General features: G+C 37.9%; 1 protein-coding gene across 2 annotated transcripts in view; it reads right to left on the bottom strand.

Annotated features, from left to right (window-relative positions):
* LOC107719306 (probable JmjC domain-containing histone demethylation protein 2C) overlaps nucleotides 1-20,730 on the bottom strand; it is an 89,015-nt gene that overhangs the window by 54,406 nt on the left and 13,879 nt on the right. For both annotated transcript variants that reach the window (XM_016526709.1, XM_016526714.1), the window contains exon 2: nucleotides 18,132-18,299. In XM_016526709.1, the coding sequence (XP_016382195.1) occupies nucleotides 18,132-18,299 (168 nt within the window). The remainder of the gene's footprint in view (nucleotides 1-18,131; nucleotides 18,300-20,730) is intronic.

The raw sequence follows: 20,730 nt of genomic DNA, 5'->3' as shown, positions 1-20,730 counted from the left end.
GATCTGGGCACAGTAAACGCATTTAATACATGCACACACTAACAGATGAACTAATACAACCCTGCAACTAAATATTAATGAATAGACTAATTTAAAATACTATAGGCCTACATAAAAGAATCCAAGGTGAAGTGACTGACCAGGCTGATATTTAACCATTTTGTGACTGTTGTCATTGGCCTATTAATAATTTAAATATTAGAATATAGCAGCATATATTGCCATCATATTGTCCTTCGTCCATCCTCCAGTGCAGATATCAGAGTGGGCTATTAAAAATCCTAATCAGCCGATCACTATGAAAATCATTAATGCATTATGTAAGGTGTCCATGCAAGAATAAACCTGTGTCTGGAGTGTGCTAGCACAAAGGCTGCGGGTTAGCCATAAAACGAAGTCCAATCTTACTCTAATCATAAACTTAAATGAGATTCACTCCATCTTCAGTCCATGCATGTCTGTTTAATAACTCGCACACCATTTCCTCTCATGCTGAGAAGTTTCCATTGACTTCTGTCGTTTTATAGTGAGCTACTGATATTTTCTACCCCCAACCCTAAACGTACCCCTCACAAGTAAGTGTGAAGACCGCAAACATGTGCACAACTTTTGATGACCTGATGGGTCACACTTACAACATGGAGTTGTAAAAATGCAAGCAAAGTTTTTTATGGAGCTTTATTTATACATTTTGAATACTTTGCGCTTTAAAATAAACATCTAGATGTCTGTTCAGTAGTCCCCATGTAACAGACAACACAAATGAATGGTGGAGAATGTGATAAAAATGTCCAACACTTAATGTTCTACTACCAAGTTATACACTGCCATTCAAAAGTTTGGGATCAGTAAGATTTTTAATGTTTTTAATGGAGTCTATGGATGCTCATCAAGGCTGTATTTATTTGATCAAAAATACAGAAAATCAGTAATATTGTGAAATATTATTGCAATTTCTAATATTGGTTTCCTTTTTTAATATACTTTGAAATATAATTTATTTCTGTGATGCAGCTCTGAATTTTCAGCATCGTTACTCCAGTCTTCAGTGTCACATGACCCTTCAGAAATCATTCTAATATGCTGATTTATTATCAGTGTTTAATATAGATTTCCCTGCTCCCAGCATCTAAAAAATGCATGGAAATCCTGGCCGCGCCATTTCCACCTTCTTTCCAAAACGCTCTGAGCAACCATGAACCGCGTTCTCTATGAAGATGGGGAAGCACGAGGAACCGAAGGATAAACATATTTCCAGCCACTGTATTAGCTCTACTGCTATATATATATATATATATATATATATGTGTTTATGGAAATGAGAACTAAAAAACTGCCCCGGAACAGCTATCGGCGTGGACCATAGGCACCGATCACGTTATTATTGCAGAGTGCGTATTCAGTCCATGAGTAATCAATCCACCCGCTCGGATCGCAGATGGATTTCCCTCATTTGAGTGAGCGAGAGCTCCGCCGGCGAGTCCAGTTTTATGTCAACAAAACTGGATGCTCTCCCTCTCTCTCAGATATTGCAAGTGCGCGTTATGCAGTGGGCAGTGGGCACCGACCGGCAGAAACATAAATCTGCACCTATGGCATGGACGACGAAACAAAACCTCGTCAGAGCCGTAATGCTGCGCAGAAGTGTGCAGTGTGTACTTGCCGCGTGTCTACATTTGAAATAACGAACCTGAGCGTGCAAAAGACGCGATGTGAACGGCTTTTTTTCCCTGCATGTCATGTTCGGGGCTCCGTTTTTATGATGAGTGGAGAGGAAAGGTTGAGAAAGCACTCCAGGTACATTTTGAAATGTACCAGGTTTATACAGTATATAGGCTATATATAAAGTTGATAAGCAGTTAAATGTGTTGGTTTACACACAAAGAAAAGTGTAAGCTTTTAATAAGTCCAAGAATAAAATGATTAATTTCCTTAGCATGTTCAATTTGATTTACAGAACTTTTGTGCTGTTTTCTAACAGTTTGGACTTGAATAAAGAGAGAAAACTTGCACTTAACCTTTTCACAGGCATTTTGTTTTCATAGTTAGACAGATATCGTGAATTAAATATCATTTTAGAATTGTCTAGCAATATATCGATTATCGCAGAATCAATGTATCGTGATAGTATCGTATCGTGAGCCATGTATCGTGATTCATATCGTATCGTGAGGTACCCTGCGATTCCCACCCCTAATTTTTATCCATTTAACACATCCTTGCTGAATAAAAGTATTAATTTCTTTAAAAAAATAAATAAAACAATTACTGAGCCCAAACGTTTTAATAGTAGTGTATATTGTAACACAAAATTTCTATTTTGAATATGAATAAGAATAGCATTAGAAACCTCTTTAAAAAACATTAAAAATCTTACTGATCCCAAACTTTTGAACGGCAGTGTATGTAATATCCAATTAATGTAAGTTAATTTGAAAGTTGTTCTCAAAATGAAATAAATCTCACCTAATTTTGAGATAAAGTTGTAGTTGTGATCTATAAAGTTACAATTACGCGAAGATATAAGTGAGATATAAACTCACAATGCAAGATTTTCCAGATCTCTTTTTTTTTTCTGCGGAACATATAAGAAGATATTTTGAAGAATGTTGCTAACAGAACAGTTTTGCTGAGACATTTCTAAAAATATAATTTGATATGTTCCACAGAAGAAAAAAAAAACCTGGCGCTTCTGAATCAGTGACTGTAAGTATGTTTTGTTATTAGTTTAAGTATTTGCTATTGACTGTTCAGATGCGGAGTTTTGCGCAGCGCAGAGTAACGCGTCGTGTGTGTGTGTGTGTGAGGGGAACAGGGTCACATCACAGGAGAGTGAACAGCCTGTCAGAAATCATAGCACGTCAGCTGTCTTAACCGCGGCTTGTGTACTGCATCATCACTGTGTCTGTCACGCGACTCTGTTGCCCTTTCGGGCTTGAACCGATGGTAAAACTAACAACATTATTAACTGTCTTGATATTTACTTTGAAAGCTGACGCTCGCGATTATGGTAAGGGGCGTTACATTTCCGACGCGTGCTTGCAGTGTTCGGCCAATCACAATGCACTGGCTCAGCTGGCCAATCAGAGCAGACTGCGCTTGTCAAAGGAGGGGGCTTTGTTGAAAACGACGTGTTTGAGAGAGGCGGGGCATAGAGGACCTACAATAATGTACAGTATTTGAAAAATAATCTGTTTTTTGAACATTAAAGCATGTCAACATATTCTGTTACACCAAATACACAAAATAATGATCTTTAAAATAGCATCATATGACCCCTTTAAGAGAAATAAAGCTACAGCTGTGAGAAATAAAGTCACAATTACATGGAAAAAAAGTCAATATTTTGAACTATTGAACTAAAGTCAATATTTAACTTTTGAACTTTTGAACTGAATTATAAAGTCAAAACAACAGAAATAGAGTCACAATTTTGGAGAATTAGGTTACTATTTTATTTTTATAACTGTGGCAGAAACTAGGAATCCATAAGGGCTTTAAATGCCATTTTTCTAATGAGAACCTTTGACTGTTTCCCACAATGTAGGTGATTTCATGTCTTACGGCAATTTCCGGTGACATTTGATCACCGTAGTGTAGGCAATACATGAACCACACACATCACATTCAACACAAGATCAAAATCTGGATCACAAACGCACACGTGATCAAACTCTGGAAGCCTCTTTTACAGTGATCACACAAACACACACACACAACTACTTTCCTCTCTCCCTCTGTCCTTTCATTTCTCTCTCCCTCTCTCTCTCTCGCAAACACAATCTAGGTCACACACCTGCTGAAGCACGGCCATACACCCTCACTCTTGGCAGAGCACACAGTGTTGCCATGGTTTTAGTGTGTGTGTGTGTGGAACATTAAGACTTCATTAAGCCTTTAAAGCTGCTTGAGTCTGTCTCTACACATGCTTTGAGGGACAGAGAGTGTTTTTGTATGTGCGAGGGAATGCATGAGCGTCTATATTCGCATTTGAGACTGTTTATATTTTGTGTGAAGAAGGATGTATGTAATTAGAAACGTCTGCTCAGCACAAAGCCACATTTAGGAATGCTTATTAAAATAGGTCAGAGTGTGTGCGCATACACACACACACACACACACACACACACACACAATATATTTAATATAATATATACATAAATACATATACATTCACAAAAACACTTAAATACTTTAGTTTTAGTTTGACAATAACAACACTGAAACAGATCTCATTTATCTTTTTTCTACATGTTGAGCACTACTTGTTTCCAACATGTGGGCTGGACATTTCTTATTTGTTTTCTTCATATTTTTCTGTAATTGTACCTCTTGAATTTAGAGACATTGGATTAGTATGCAAAAAGTTCTTCTTTTGGGTATTATTTGATTAAAATGCACCAGCTCTGTTAAGAAGCCATCATAAATCAGTTTTTGTGTTCGTGTGGTTCACTGAGCTTCTGTTAGGTTGTTGAAATCACTTTAATGCACAATTAAATTTGATCATGCAGCAGTGTGATAAGAATAACTGTGATCTGATATTTCACACGACATGACCTCAGATTGAGTGCTAGTTGACCTCTCTTTGAGTTCAGCCATTAAATGTACAACTGCATCTCTCTGACCGTAATTCATGGCACAGTGGGGAAATTATGTATATGTATGTGTTGTGGGAATTACCTTTATTGTGACGTGACATGACAAGCAGGAAGGAAAATCACTTTTATATGCCAACTCTTTCACCATGAAAACATAATTAAAAGGAGAACAAACTTAGATTTTTGAGAAGTCTAGTCAGATTTGACTTCTGAGAAAATACCCAGGAAACTCTCGTCTCTTCAAGAGTTTCAGAAGTACAATGTCTCATACTGTGGTCACAAGCTAGACATTTCAACTTTCAGTATTTATCATCAAATCCTCCCAAGACCATATTATCTATGCTAGCCACCTGAATTTTATAGAGCTTCACACTTACTTTATATTATTTCACCTAAAGAATTTTAAGAGAACGATCCGTGACAAAGTTTGGTGTTTAAATGAATCACTGAGCTATGAAAGAGCGATTGTCCTCTGGAGTAGAACTAGTGCTCAAGAACTCCTAAATGTTTCACAGCAAAGCAGAGAGTGTTTCTGAGCTGTCTGTCTACTCTCTTTGGGTAAACGTGACCTTTCGTGTCTGTTTTTTCCCCTCTTGGTGAGACTGCAGTCGCAGAGCTTGTTCTGGATGAAAAACTGCCTCTGCTTTGAATTTCTGAGAGATTCAGCTAATACTTTCTTTTTAGTGCTTGAATACATTCAAACTGCTCTGATTTAGTGTTGAAATCCCGCCAAACTCAAGCTGTCTTTCATGAAAAATCTTTCATAATGGAAAAATGTGATTAATGTTTTATACCTTTATTTTTCCAAGAGTAGTTTTTGCTGAAGAGAAGCTTATTTTCCCTTATATTTATATTTAATTATATATATACATATGTATATATTATATTTAATATAATATATACATAAATACATATACATTCACAAAAACACTTAAATACTTTAGTTTTAGTTTGACAATAACAACACTGAAACAGATCTCATTTATCTTTTTTCTACATGTTGAGCACTACTTGTTTCCAACATGTGGGCTGGACATTTCTTATTTGTTTTCTTCATATTTTTCTGTAATTGTACCTCTTGAATTTAGAGACATTGGATTAGTATGCAAAAAGTTCTTCTTTTGGGTATTATTTGATTAAAATGCACCAGCTCTGTTAAGAAGCCATCATAAATCAGTTTTTGTGTTCGTGTGGTTCACTGAGCTTCTGTTAGGTTGTTGAAATCACTTTAATGCACAATTAAATTTGATCATGCAGCAGTGTGATAAGAATAACTGTGATCTGATATTTCACACGACATGACCTCAGATTGAGTGCTAGTTGACCTCTCTTTGAGTTCAGCCATTAAATGTACAACTGCATCTCTCTGACCGTAATTCATGGCACAGTGGGGAAATTATGTATATGTATGTGTTGTGGGAATTACCTTTATTGTGACGTGACATGACATGTGGCCAGGTATGGTGACCCATACTTGGAATTAGTGCTCTGCATTTAACCCATCCAAAGTGCACACACACAGCAGTGAATACACACACCCGGAGCAGTGGGCAGCCTTTTTTTTTTTTTTTTTGCTGCGGCGCCCGGGGATTTTGATGCTGATTGTCACAGCATATAAATTTCAATCTGTACCAAAAGAAAGCCCCCCTAAAATGTTCACGGAAACAAAAATTTGACATCCTGGGATTGTAGTGTAATATGAGTGCTGATCCTCGCACTTTGCTTCATGACAAATGCCTCACACACTGAAAAACCGAGAGTGAACAAAGCTTGTAGGCCTTAGAGATCTCCCAAATTGCACAAAGATGGACGGAGAGGTTCTCTTTCCTTTCTCCTTCTCTCGCTCTCTTGCTGTTTGTGTGTGTGTGCATGTGTGTGTGTGTAAGAACCCTCTTTGTTTTGGCTCTCCAAGTGGCTGACACACAGCCAACAGCCAGACAGAGCCTCAGTGTGTGTGTGTGAGGGAGAGAAAGAGAGAGCTACAGAGAAACAGGGTAAGAGAGAATGTGTGTGTGTGTGGCGGGTAAATTTATGTCCAGCTGAGTGAGTAATAGTGAATGCACTTCCACAGAAATGACTCTCTCTCCTACACACACACACACACGCACACACACACAGATCGGCGGTAAATATGTACACATAAAAAACAAATCTGCCAGCCATAAATAGAAAATACAAACATACATCATTCATGACCTTTGCTGTGCTGTACACACAAGCAAAACTAACATACACACCAGACCTGGGGTAATATACACACAAAAACAAATTTGCCCCTCATAAACAGAACTTGGGTGTAAAAACTTTTCTGCTATACACACACACACACACACACACACAGGCTCTCTGCTGTGGATCTAGGTCATATTTGTCTCTCTAGACACCAGTTAAACACACACACACACACAAACACATTGCCTATTACCTCCACAAACACCAAATTACTAGCTTAACTGATGTTGCTAATGGCAACTTGTGGCACTTTTCCACTGCGTGGTACGGCACGGCTCGGTTTGCGTTTCCACTGCAGTTTAGTATCGCTTTAGAGTGGGTGGGATTATTCACATGTCGTTATAGTTGCGCCGCCTCTACTGCTGCGACTCCTGAAAAACTTTTTCATTCCGCGTCGCCCCATCAAGCTCTCGCTGGATCCGCTCCTCTGCTATCAACGAGAGGAACGTCTGTACTTCCTCAAGAGACAACGAAACCACTTTTTAGTTGTTAAAAAAAGGTGCGCTCGTTCAAAACAGTTGCGTTCGATCCTTCGCTGGCTGTGCTGATTTAAATCTAGCAGTTCTTTTGTGTTTGTGTCACAAGTTCAGTGACGCAGGTAGTGACGATTCTCTCCAACCAATCCGTGATCAGCAGAGTTTACACGTCACGTTTTGGTAACGGTACGGTTCACTTGGAACCTCAAACGAGGTGGTACTAAAAAAAGTACCAGGTAAAACCTCCCAGTGGAAAACCTCCCAAAAGTGAACCGTACCGAGCCGTACCGTGCAGTGGAAAAGTGCCATTGGACAAACACCCACAACTACAGTCTTGCTCTGTGTATGTGTTCTTGTTTTGTTTTCGTTAGTGCCAGGGACAAAGCAGGAAAGAAGGACAGAGAAAGACACTTTCAATTTAATGATCGCAATTCAGAGGCATCAACTCCCTCTCTCTCTCTCATAGACACACACACACACAGACACGCACACAGACATACACACACCCACATAGTAATGGAGTTTTGGTAACGGTACGGTTCACTTGGAACCTCAAACGAGGTGGTACTAAAAAAAGTACCAGGTAAAACCTCCCAGTGGAAAACCTCCCAAAAGGCGCCCGGCCGGAGCCGTACCGTGCAGTGGAAAAGTGCCATTGGACAAACACCCACAACTACAGTCTTGCTCTGTGTATGTGTTCTTGTTTTCTGTTTTCGTTAGTGCCAGGGACAAAGCAGGAAAGAGGGACAGAGAAAGACACTTTCAATTTAATGATCGCAATTCAGAGGCATCAACTCCCTCTCTCTCTCTCATAGACACACACACACACAGACACGCACACAGACATACACACACCCACATAGTAATGGAGTCACTTCCTGACTGAGTCACACAACTGATTAGTCATTTGGCAGCTATCTGCATGTGTAAGTGTGTGTTGAATATGAATAATTTGCTACAGTAAGAGATGAAAATCATTAGAGGTTCGTTTTGCTAATAGACAGACGGATACAACTGGCTGTGTCTGAAAACGAGTGAGCAACATGGACAGCATTTTTGCCCATTATAAAAACATTCAAATGTACTTATGATGCCCAGAATTGCTGAATCAAACACTCAAAATGAACTTTGCATGCAGAATGAATAAAGTGCCTAATTATACATATGAATGTTCAACTACAATGTTTGAACAACCCAATGCTCAAAAATGCTGCATTAAATATACAAACATTTAAATCCAACTTATGAATGAAACTATGATTCTCAAAAATGTTCATTCGACAGGATGTTGGAATCAAATGTTCAGATGCATTTACAGTGCCCAAAAATGCTGACCAAAGCATTCAAATATTCGCATTAAAGATTCAAATGCACTCTGATGCCCCAAACTGGTGAATCAAACACCCAGTATGAACCTTCAAACGAACAAATAACACCCAAAAATGCTGAATCAAAGACATGAACATTCAAATTAAATGTTCAAACAATCCAATAATAACCAAAAATGCTGAATCAACTAAAATTACATTCAAATCCAACATATAAATGAAACAGATTCTCAAAAATGCTCATTTGAACAAAAGAATGTCATAATCAAACATTTAAAACTATCTACAGTCCCAAAAATGCTGAACAGAAAGTTCAAAAATATAAAATGAAGATTCAGTTGCATCTATAATGCCCAAAAAATGCTAAACAGAACATTCAAATATTCAAACTGCAGATTCAAATATATTATGATACCTCAAAATCCTGATTTAAACATATGAAATTACAAATTCAATATTCAAATGACCTATGATTCCAAACATAAGAAAGTGCAAATCCAACATTCAAATGAACATGAGGCCCAAAAACACTGATTTGAGCATATGAACGTCTAAATCCAACATTTAAATGAGCCTATGATTCCTCAAAATGCTGAATCAAACATAAGAAAGTACAAATGCAACGTTCAAGCTAGGCCTGGGCGATAAAACGATACTGATATTTATCAACGGTACACCCTCTTCGATAACGATAGAAAAAAAATGTTCGATATAGCGCACGATATAGGCACGTGCTATGAGTGACGCAGACCGCACACACAAACACGAACACATGCTGAATTGAGTGCTGTGCCTGCCTGTGATGAGGAGATTGTGAATAAAAATAATAATATTAGTCGAATTTAAAATAAACATTTGCATTTGAATGCTAAAATAGTACAATCAAATGTTAGGTGTGCGTCTGGGAGTGTCATCAGTGGAGCGCGAGATGCGGTGATGATGATGTAAATGACGTTGTTGCATTTTTTGCTGTTTTGTTCATAATTGTTTATGCAATTTATGAAATTATGTTTGATTTATATGAGTTAATTTAGACGTAATGCATGTTTTTTTTATAAACAGTTATTTCCTTTGCATTGGCAATTTAATGCGCTGCATTATTTTGCTCATTGCGCCGTCCTGTGGCTTCGGGAGACAAGCCAAACGTTTCCTTCAGACCTATTTAATCTGCATATAAAACATTAGAAATTAGATATTTGTTTAATTTTTATTTTGTGTTTGACTGTTAAAACAAAAAATATTTGTTGTTTGTCTCAATAAATTGGGTTAATTTAAAAATACAGTGGTTAAATTTAAATGTTTTTCTTCTATTGCTCTTTGTTTTAAAAAAGGTTATAAAATATGTCAATAATTATCGATACCGAACGATATGAAACATTATATCGTTGATACAGTTTTTAGCTATATCGCCCAGCCCTAGTTCAAGCAAACATATGATGCCTAAAAATGCGAATTTGAACATATGAACATACAAATCTAATGTTCAAAAGAAATTGTGATGCCCAAAAACACAGTCTGGCTAGGCAGTTCACTGACAGGGACAAGATGTGACCAGACATTTGTAAAAACACACACACAAACCGATGCAGGACAGAACAGGACGATCTACGTTCCATGAAGGGCGAACGTAGAAACATCAGCCTTTATCTACCGATTAATCCAAATTTCATCAGATTCATTCCTGGAAAAAAGTGAATTCAGTTTGTGAGGAACTTGAGATTAATGTGTCGTCTGTGGCTTTCCTGATTCCACTGTGAATGAGCAAGTGTGTGCCACTGTGTGTGTGTGTGTGTCTGTTTCTCCTGCACACACACCCTGAGTCTAAGCAATCACAACACAAACAAACATCAGTGTGTGCGTGTGGTCCTGTCTCTTCCTAAATGATGATATCATTGGCGCTGACTGGAGCTCATCACACACTCAGGCTTATAATCTCTTAACTCTTAACCTTTAACCGCCTGCCATTACTGACAGCAGAATCATCAGAGAGAGAGACAGACAGAGCACGTGTGTGTGTGTCTAACACACAGCAGAGCGCCGACACATATGTAAACACTGTGGCGGGTGAATGTGTGTGTGTGTGTGCGCGAGACTGAGAATTAGTGAGTGAGAGAAGAGAGAGAGCGAGAGAGAGAGAGCATCTGGTGGTAGATGTCGACATGTGGTTAGACCGTTACAGGCACCGTGCCAAGAACAGGCGAGGGGGCGGGGGTCTCACACACACACACACTAAATATAGAGCCCTGCCGAGGCTTCAATCTCACACATACACATTGTGAGATGAGTCCAAACGCATAGACAAACAAGCATGAGATGAAAAGGATATCAACACGTAGGGACCTATGATTCCTGCAATGTGGAAATCGCAGACAGAATTGCGAAATCGAGTCATTAATGCAGAATTTACTGTGTAAGTAACGTTAGAGAAATGTAGGCAAAAATAGGTCAATTTTTCAAAACTTTATGTTGGTCAGCATTGCGACTTTGTGTGGCCAATAGGGATGTAACGATTACCGGTTTGACGGTAAATCATGATAAAATTCCTCTCTCTCTCTCGCTCGCACACACACACACACTTCGCTCTCTCTCTCTCTCGCTAGCGGCGTACACACACACACACACACACACACACACACACACACACACACCACACACCACTAACTCTCTGTTTGAACTACATTCAGACTGATGAAGTGTTGCGAGAGACGGCTCTCTCTGTTCTGTGCTCTGCTGGTCTCTGGGAAGGTAGAGAGGGAAAAACATGGAAAGACAAATGAAAAGAAAGCGTGTCTGCCTCTCTCTCTGTTGAAATGATGGCACTGCTGTGCAATGTCCCTTCGGAAATAAAGCACAACTGATGTCACGCTCTCATGTGAAATGAGCACACGTTCACGAACATCATATAGCAAATCACGAATTAGTCAATCAGATGCTGAATGTCCAGTCTGTGAAATCACAGCTATGTATGCAGACACACGGCAGATTGCATGCTCTCTGGAGAATGCTGTGTTAGTGATATATTATAATAATATGAAAGAAAACAGGATTAGAAAATAAGTATCTTATAGTCAACAAGGCTGCAATGTATCTGATCAAACATACAGTAAAAACTGTAAATGCTGCAAAATATTATTACAATTTCAAAATGTCTATTTTAATATATTTATCATTTATTCCTGTGATGTTAAACCTTAATTTTCTTCTAATCATCATGTTGAAAACAGCTGTGCTGCTTCATATTTTTTTTATTGAGATTCTAAATATTGCACTGATACTTTAAAGTTTTATATCAATATATTTTTATTTATTTATTTATATGTTGATTCACAGTATTTCCTATGTATTTCAATTAATGAAGCTAGCAGGTCCTCTAAATAAAGTGCAACTGAAACCATCATAATGTATTGCAATGCATATGGCATTGTGAGGTAGTTTATGATACCCTAATAGTAAAAAAAAAAGTGCAGCCTGAAGAACAATGCCACGTTTGTTTAGTAAAGGTTAGTGCCTTTATCATAACAGGAGTCATTTTCATATAAAAGTTTTAAAGGTACACTAGCATCAGCTGTTTAACAGTAAAACAAAAAGTAAAGTAAACTAAAGGTCAAGTAAAACTAAATTACAACTTTGTGGCAGAAGAAATCTTAACTAACATTTTAAATTGAACTTGAGGAACAAATGCCACAAATGGGTAAAATGAGACTTCTTTAAAGCCTCTCAAATAAATGTTAAATTCAACTTACAATATTTTTGAGTACAAAATTAACTTTACACTCTCTCTCACCTCTCATTTCCCAGAATCCCCTCATTTCACATTTGTAAAAATGCAGGTCTTTCGGTTTTCATAGTGTCAATAAAAAGCCTGCAAAGGTCAAAACGCCTCTGAGCACTTACAAATATGTACAAATTTCCGCACATGCACACAAATACACATACATGAAAGTACAAACACATAATCGGTTCTTCCTCCTGACGCGTTCACATTATCACCCACACACACATGCGTGCACACACACAAGTGCTGTGTTAATGATCTGTCTGTCAGTAATACACACATTGACTGGCTTTCATCCCGTGAGTGAGCGTCTGTCACTCCCCATCTCTTCTAATCTCTATTTCTCTCTCTGACAAGTACACTGACATACATGCTGTGTTAATTTTTGACAAAGAAGGTCGGATAGTGATAGAGAAAAGAGGGCCAGGGAGATTATACCAGAAAGAGAGAGATAAAGGGAGAAAGAGATGGTGTGTGTATGTGTGCACATGTGTGTAGGTCACTGTGATAGAGAACGGCTGCTGACTCAGTGATATTCTACAGCAGAGAAAGCCACAAGCAGATCTGTGTGTGTGCGTGTGTGTGAGAGAGTGAGTGAGAGAGAGAGAGAAAGAGAGAGAGTAAAAAAGGAAACCAAAGTGTGTCTGTGGCTGTTTCAACCCACATGAAAATGTATTGCTCAGAGGTTCTTTCTCAGTTATATTTTAAGTTTCTACTAAAAGAACGGAGAACAAATGAGATTATTGTTGAAAATATAGCGTATTAGGTAGGGCTGTCGCGATAACCGCAATATCGCAATACCGTGCTATTGACGAGCAAACCACGGAATGCAAGAACTGTAGCTACCGCGATTTTTGCATGTTTTCCTTTTTCGTAAGGTTATGCCCTTCTCGTTTTACACTTCATGCATGTGGACTGAATATTAAACAAGTTAGTAATGATAACATAATGTGTACCATGCTGATTTGTACAGAGGCTCCGTAGATTTGCAAGCCTAAACAGACGTGGCACAACAATCTAACTGCACTGACTGACAGCCCATCTAGAACGCGCTCAGGTGGACATATCAATAGAAAGTCTCTTGTCCAGTCAGATTAGATCATCAGATTAGAACTAACTGTTATACATATAGGCTAACGATAGCCTAACGATCTTATTGTCAGGTTTATGTTCTGTTATGTGGACTGTTATTTTGTCATTCTCTTCTGTTTACTTCACTTATATATGTATGGCGATAATACCGCATACCGCGCTATTGAGCCACTCAAAATTACCGCAAAAGGGAAATTCCCTCACCGCGACAGCCCTAGTATTAGGTATTAGATATTAGGGTTTCATATGAAGGTATATATCTAATGACAAAGATTATGCTATGCCATATCCACAAGACAATTTTTAAAAACACTGATATCAATCTGAACACTAGTGTATAGGGGTGTGCATTTCGCTTATTTTATAACAGCTTCAAACATGATTCACCACATCATATTTAATAAAATCTAAAGCTGTTTTTACACTGATGCCAGACTTATTCATTTGAATTAATTATGAATTCTTTATAAATAATCTTATCTTTTGGTTTGCATTTATCATAATTTCCAAATACAACAGCAAATAATCAAATTAGATGTAGTTTCTTTTATTTGTAAATTATTTAATTTACTTTGTTCAAAAACCATGTGACATGATCATTTAGTATATTACAGCTCAGTTAGGATATATAAATTATTGACGAGAGAGAGAGAGAGAGAGAGACAGAGTGAGAGAGAGAGAGAGAGACTGCCTGTCTGTGAGTTTAACTGCTTCAAGAACAGCGACGTTACCACCTTGCTATTGAGAAATGTCATGCAGCTTTCAGCTGCTAAACTATTTTGTTGATAAAGTCATGGGACAGCACTTACAACAAGTTTCTGTGCGCTTGTATGTTTCCATGTGTGCGCAAGTGCGTATCTGTATTGTACTGCCTGTACTAAAGTGAGTGTGCTTTCTGTCAATAATAAAATATAACTTTATGGGAAAAACAAGGAAATATTTTATCCTATTATTTTTCATATGTATTGGCTTGTGTTCCTTTGCTGTTGTAGACTGTAAGGACCTTTGAAATAATTTAAATCATTTGGCGAAGTGATATGGAAGTATAATGTGATCAAGAACTGCCTGGAACTACTTTAGCCATGTGTTTCCTGAATAATAATTGCACACCTTAGAATGTTCATTAGCCAAATGGAATCAAGCTACTATTCAAAAGTTTGGGGTCAGTAAAATTAGTTTTAAATAAATAATACTTTAATAATTACTAAATTAAAACTTCTAAGGCCCGTACACACCAAGAATGATAAATATAATGATAATTATGTTAGCATCCACATTAATCTTCTCTAACATAATTAACACGAACTGCGATTATGTCATCTGCTGCTTTAAATACTCAAGATCTTTAAAGTCAGAAGATCCAGATTGGCTGTCAGTGTTTCATTCATCAGCTGGAAAAAATTGTTCTGAAAGTGATTCTAACGATCTTGTTCCTCTGTGTCTTTATTGTTATAGTTGTGGTGTGGACTTCCCAATTCTCACAGAATTAGAATAATTATTAAAACTGTTGTTATCATTACAGTTATCTTCCTTGCTGTGAACAGGCTTTAATTCAGCAAGGATGTATTAAATTAATCAAAAGTAACAGTAAAGACATTTATAACATTACAAGATTTCATTTCAAATGGGGTTCTTTGGAACTCTATCAAAGAATCCTGAAATTAAATGTATCGCAACGGTTTTCCACATTGATAATCACAAGAAAACCTATAGCATCTTATAAGTGTGTGTGGGGGAGACCAAGATGTGTGCGTCATTAAGAAAGAACTAAAAGAGGAAGAAAAAGCGAGAGGAGTAAAAAAGTGAAAAGACAGTGTGCATGAAAAGGGAAAGAAAGAGGTGAATGTCCGTCTGTGTGTTGGCAGAGTCAGATAAATGAGAACAGAGGAATCAGTAGAAGCTGTGTAAAATCGCTCTTTCTCTCTCGTTCTCAGATGTTGCTACAGAAATACCTTTTATACTGACCACCCTGACACACAATAACACTCTGCCCAGCACACACACACACACACTTGCACTGTTTTATCAAACACAGCTATAAACACACAGTGCTCTGAATGGAGGAAGTCCACACACACTCTTGTTCACTCTTATCTCTGCAGCCCGTTGGCCAAACAAAGCTCTGTTGCCACAGTTACCCCATTTACCCATGTAAATGGCCGTAACCCATGGTTACTCCAGGTTACGCACGGTAGCCCATAATAACACGTGGTCAGCCACAGTGACATGGTGTCATAGACGTCATAGATGAGATTACATAATGCAGGATCGTAGAGTATGAGCCTGTAGTGGCACAAATGACTGCATTAAAGTGTTTGATCTGCCATCTGGAAACCGTGGAAAAAGTTTTTTTTTTAACTTTATGACACAGAGGCAACTAATGACTCAGTCTAACAGCAGTTAGGACATATAAAACAGGACACATCAGCCAGTCAGTCTCCATTGGTGGAAACAGTCCAGATATGAAAACAAAAGCCCATCAGTTTCATTCATTCTGCACTGAGTGACTTCATAAATACATGTGTTGAGTGTTCAGTCACAGGCAGTCTCATGTATCTGACTATCAGCATAAAGTGTGGTTCACATTGCAGCTTAAAGCGGAAGTCAGACTGACATTACAATCGCTACAAACCACAGCTCGCTTTTGAGCATGAAGTTTAAGGGCTGCTAAATCAGTATTTAAAAAAAAAGCTTCTTGCACCATTTTCATGGCCAATAAAACGGCAAGATAATTACGTATAAATTAACATATAAGCCAGTTGTTTTAATGATTCATTCAGACTCAAAAGTATCACTTTTGAATCATTCTGATGAATCTTTTGCTGAAGCATTATGCAATCATTTATTTACAGTTTGTGATGCAGTCAGATCTAGTACTGCTTCATCTTTCAACAAATGCTTTTTTGTGATCTCTCCATGACACTGTGCCTTGATTACAAAACAAAAAGCTCCAAACAATCCTCTGACACCATACGCGATGCCATTAAAAATAAACTATCCACTTGATCCTTACGCTGTCCTATTGACGACAGACTCAGGCGCGTTGACTGTGTCCGAAAGCAAACACGCATCTATATACTGTATCCACGGTAGACAAGATAGCGGCAGTGATTGGAATTCAAGTGTTAGCGGCTGAACACCATTGGGCGGGGCCTATGGTGAGAAGATGACTATTCGTAGATGTCTTGCTCTGGAGGCAGCGTTTATGCAAATGTTTGTGCCCCCATGATGTAATTTGTCAACTTAGATCCAAACGAGCCTTTTTTGGAGCTTGATTAAATAAATGCTTTGTTTATAAAGAGGAGGAAACTTACAGGATGTTTTAATGGTACAAATAGGGGTGGGAATCTTTAGTCACCTCACGATCCGATCCGATCCGATTCCGATTCTGGGAGTCACGATCCGATTCCAGAACGATTCTTGATCTACTTTTTTCCCCCTTATTAATTAATTAGTTTACCAAATTGAGAATCTTAAAATCCTTACATTTACATATCCTTACATAAGTAATTAAGTACTTTTTAAAATAATTGCAAATTGAAAAAAAAAATTTTTTAAACCGTTGTATGTTAGTTAATATACCTTCAAAACATACAAGCAAGTAGCAAATAATAAAGAGGAGCATAGAAACATATTACAAACAACAAACAAATAGTGATTTCAGTATTTAAGATTATCTGAACGTTTTCCATTCAAGAACTGTGAGTGATTTTTCTTCATCTTTACTGTTGTTTTTTACTATGACATCATAGACTGTGGGAGATCTATTAAGCTGCATTCACGCACGGATCTCTTTTGAAATATAAGAAGTAATGTGGTTTGTCCTGTCCGTTTAATCCCTTAAGACATAACTGGCTGTGTTTACATTAATTGTGGGTCATAAAACCATCTTGAGACGCAAGTGCATTAAACCACGGAGTCGCGCACAGCCGCATGCGCGAGCAGTCTTCACAAACAAAGCGCGTGTCAGCATTTGAAATTGAAAGCAGCCTTCTGTTAGTGAGGTTCATATTTTAAATATATAAGTCCACTGCATTCCAAACCACATAAATGATGACTTCGTAGAGCATTTGTAAGGAAAATACCGACGGGCGACCCCGCACACTTCAAGCGTAACATCAAACAAAGCGCGTGTCTCTCACAGCGCATCCAGTGCAATGAAGCCCGCGAATGTCCTTGTAATTAGCTTCAACCTTTCCGAACTTTATGAAACATTCTTTTATGGAAGGTTCGGGTGGTGTATGTATGTGAGGAATTGGAAGCAAGCAGAATACGGGTGTTTCTAAAGCAAACTCGGCCTCATCGCGCATCTGGTTAAAAACTAAGCTCAGAATCCAGAATCGTTGGAGAGAGAATCGCGATGCATCGATGGATCGATTTTTTTCTCCCACCCCTAGATACAAAGACCTTTTATATGCCAAAAGATCAAGGCAAATTTGATTTCTCATGTCATGAACTCTTTAAATAAACTTTTGCTCCAACCAGACTGATAAAAACCAATGCACCCCAAATCTGACTACATGAAGCCAGCCAATCACTTTCAAGTTCTTGCCATTTTTGTGTGTAACATGCATCAGATGGTCCGTGAACAGCCTGAGCAGCAGCACTTTGAGGGCTTTTGTGGACTCACCAGGGCGGGTTGCAGTCTCCTCTTCTCCTGGCCGCTGCTGCTGCCGTTTGTGCCGGTTCTTTTGGTGGCCCAGACGAGTTCCTGCTCCAACAAAACCACCTCACATTCCTCTCGGAGTCTCCTCCACTTCCTCTCTGTGCTCTGCTCGCCGTCCCAGTGCACGCACACCTAACACATGGCGAGAGAGAGAGAGAGAGAGAGAGAGAGAGAGAGAGAGGGTTAGTAGGTTGCGGATGTATGTACAGACGCAGGTGCATGTGCACACGCATACACACAGCATATGTGTTCACAATTAACTTGATTGATGCAGCTAATTAATAGATGATTCAAAGGTGATAAATCTAATAAATTAGAAACAAATGTCAACACACCAACAGCATACTTAACCACTTGCACAAAAAACGTCTGCTTAGAAGCTTTCAAACAACATGAAAAGGAAATGAAATAGATTAAACGAAAACATGTGTTGCAAATGTCTACACGATGAAAGGACATTCTTAGACCACACGCACCAGATCACACAGTCCTGTCCAAATCAAGATACATATTTTTTTTTATGTGTAAGTCTGAACTCAATGATTTCACTCGTATTTGTCACCCAGAGTGTCATCACAGCATCATAATCGCTGCGTCTGACTGATGACTGAGCCAGACGAAATTAAATCTCACTCACCGGCTGCAATGAGCCATCCAGCTCTACTTCAGCATGACAATATGGCTAAATCTGTGACGGATCTGAATCACAAAGTCACCCAACAGAAACTCACTATGAATACAGCACTGAGATCTAGCTCACTCACAGTGATTCAGAATTCATGGTAACTGAGAAAACATCAGCAGGTATGGTTAAATAAAGAGGTGGAAGACTTCTGGTCCATGTGGCAGGAGAACGAGATAAATCTAGCAGGGCTGGTAATAAAGCTCTAATATAAGAATGATAACTATAAAGATAAAGTTCTAAAAATCGTTCTCTCAATATTAGAGAATAGCAGAGTCTACACCACAGCTATAACAATAAAGGCAAAGAGAAACGATATCATTGGAATCACTTTCAGAACGATTTTTTCCAGCTGATGAACGATACAAACATTGACAGCCAATCAGAATCCATTCTGCTGTAACAAGCTTGAGAATTTAAAGCGGCAGACGCATGTGCGCTAAGAATAAACAGACAATATTGTTCGCTGGTGTGGACGCTAATATAGTTATCTTTATAGTTATCGTGCTTGGTCTGAATGGGCCTTAAGACATGGTTTGTTCCTAAATAGAATTTTTGAGAATTGTAGGTCCATTTGGATGATTTGATTTGAATGTTTGATCAAGCATTTTTTCTAGATATTATAACTAACTACATTTAAAAGTTTGATTTAAACATCTGAATGTAAATATAGAGTGCATTTTTGGGCATCGTAAGTGCATTTAAAAGTTTGATTCAAATGTTTGAATGTTCAATTTGAGTGGTCACATTTAGAATGTTTGATACTGTATTTTTTGGCTAGCATAAGCGTGTTTTAACATTCATTTAAAAAAACGTTTAAATGTTTGATTCAGTATTTCGGAAATTTGTGGGGTATTTGTGACCTGGTTGCTCAAATGGTAAAGGAAATCCAAGGTCACAGTTTCTATTTCCATGTAACGCAGTGCTGAGAAAATGTATAGCCTGAAAGTTGCTTTGGGCATTTAGCCTGAAAGTTGCTTTGGGTAAAAAAAGTCTGCCAAACACATGCTAATTTGAATTTTAGGGCATTCTGGGTGCATTCGGAAGTTTGATTTAAATGTTTTAATGTTTGATCAAGCATTTTGTAGACATTATAACTGCATTTAAAAGTTTGATTTAAATGTTTGAATGTAAACTAAGCATATTTTGGACCCTGTACGTGTATTTGAGAGGACTCAAATGTTTGATGAGAATTATTAATTTGAGAATTAAATAAAACATAAAAATGCATCATACGTGCATTTAAAAGTCCATTCAAATGTCCCATTCTGTTTTTTTTTTTAATGTTCGATTGAGAGCATTTGTGCATTGTAGGTTCATTCGAATGTTAAATTCAACATTTTGAGCTTTATAGTAGGGGTCGACCGATATGTGTTTTTCAAGGCCGATGCCGATACCGATTATTACAGATCAAGTAGACCGATAACCGATATTTTGAACCGATATATATGTCTGGTGTAAAAATTTAAATTAATGTCAAAATTAAGAATAACAAGGGCTCTGACAAAAACTGCCTTCCCTGGTGTTGGTTGAGTGTAGTACTCCCACAGTAAACTCTTTATTTTTTGGCAAACAAAGGGTTTACCATTAAAATTAAAACATGGAAGAAATAGCGTATTGTGTGATTATTCTTTTAAACAAAAGTTGTAATAATTGTTGTAGTAGTCAGGGGTTAAAGCAAAAAAAAAAATCTTTTGACTGAAAATTTTTCCTCGGCCAAACCATTCCTCAGCCATACCTGTCACACACCCAGTTTAAGAGCAGTGTTTTTCTTCTTGTAATCAAGAGCGCTTGTCCTCCTAAATTAAAAAAATTAAGGAGCACCTTCTGATCATTAGTGTTTACTATTGTCATTTTGCATTATTGACACACTATTTTCCT

Source organism: Sinocyclocheilus rhinocerous, unplaced genomic scaffold (assembly GCF_001515625.1).
Source record: "Sinocyclocheilus rhinocerous isolate Xijiao unplaced genomic scaffold, SAMN03320098_v1.1 scaffold343, whole genome shotgun sequence".
Taxonomy (NCBI): Eukaryota; Metazoa; Chordata; class Actinopteri; order Cypriniformes; family Cyprinidae; genus Sinocyclocheilus; species Sinocyclocheilus rhinocerous.
The sequence above is the reverse complement of the archived record's forward strand: the minus strand, read 5'-3'. Positions and strand labels throughout refer to the sequence as shown.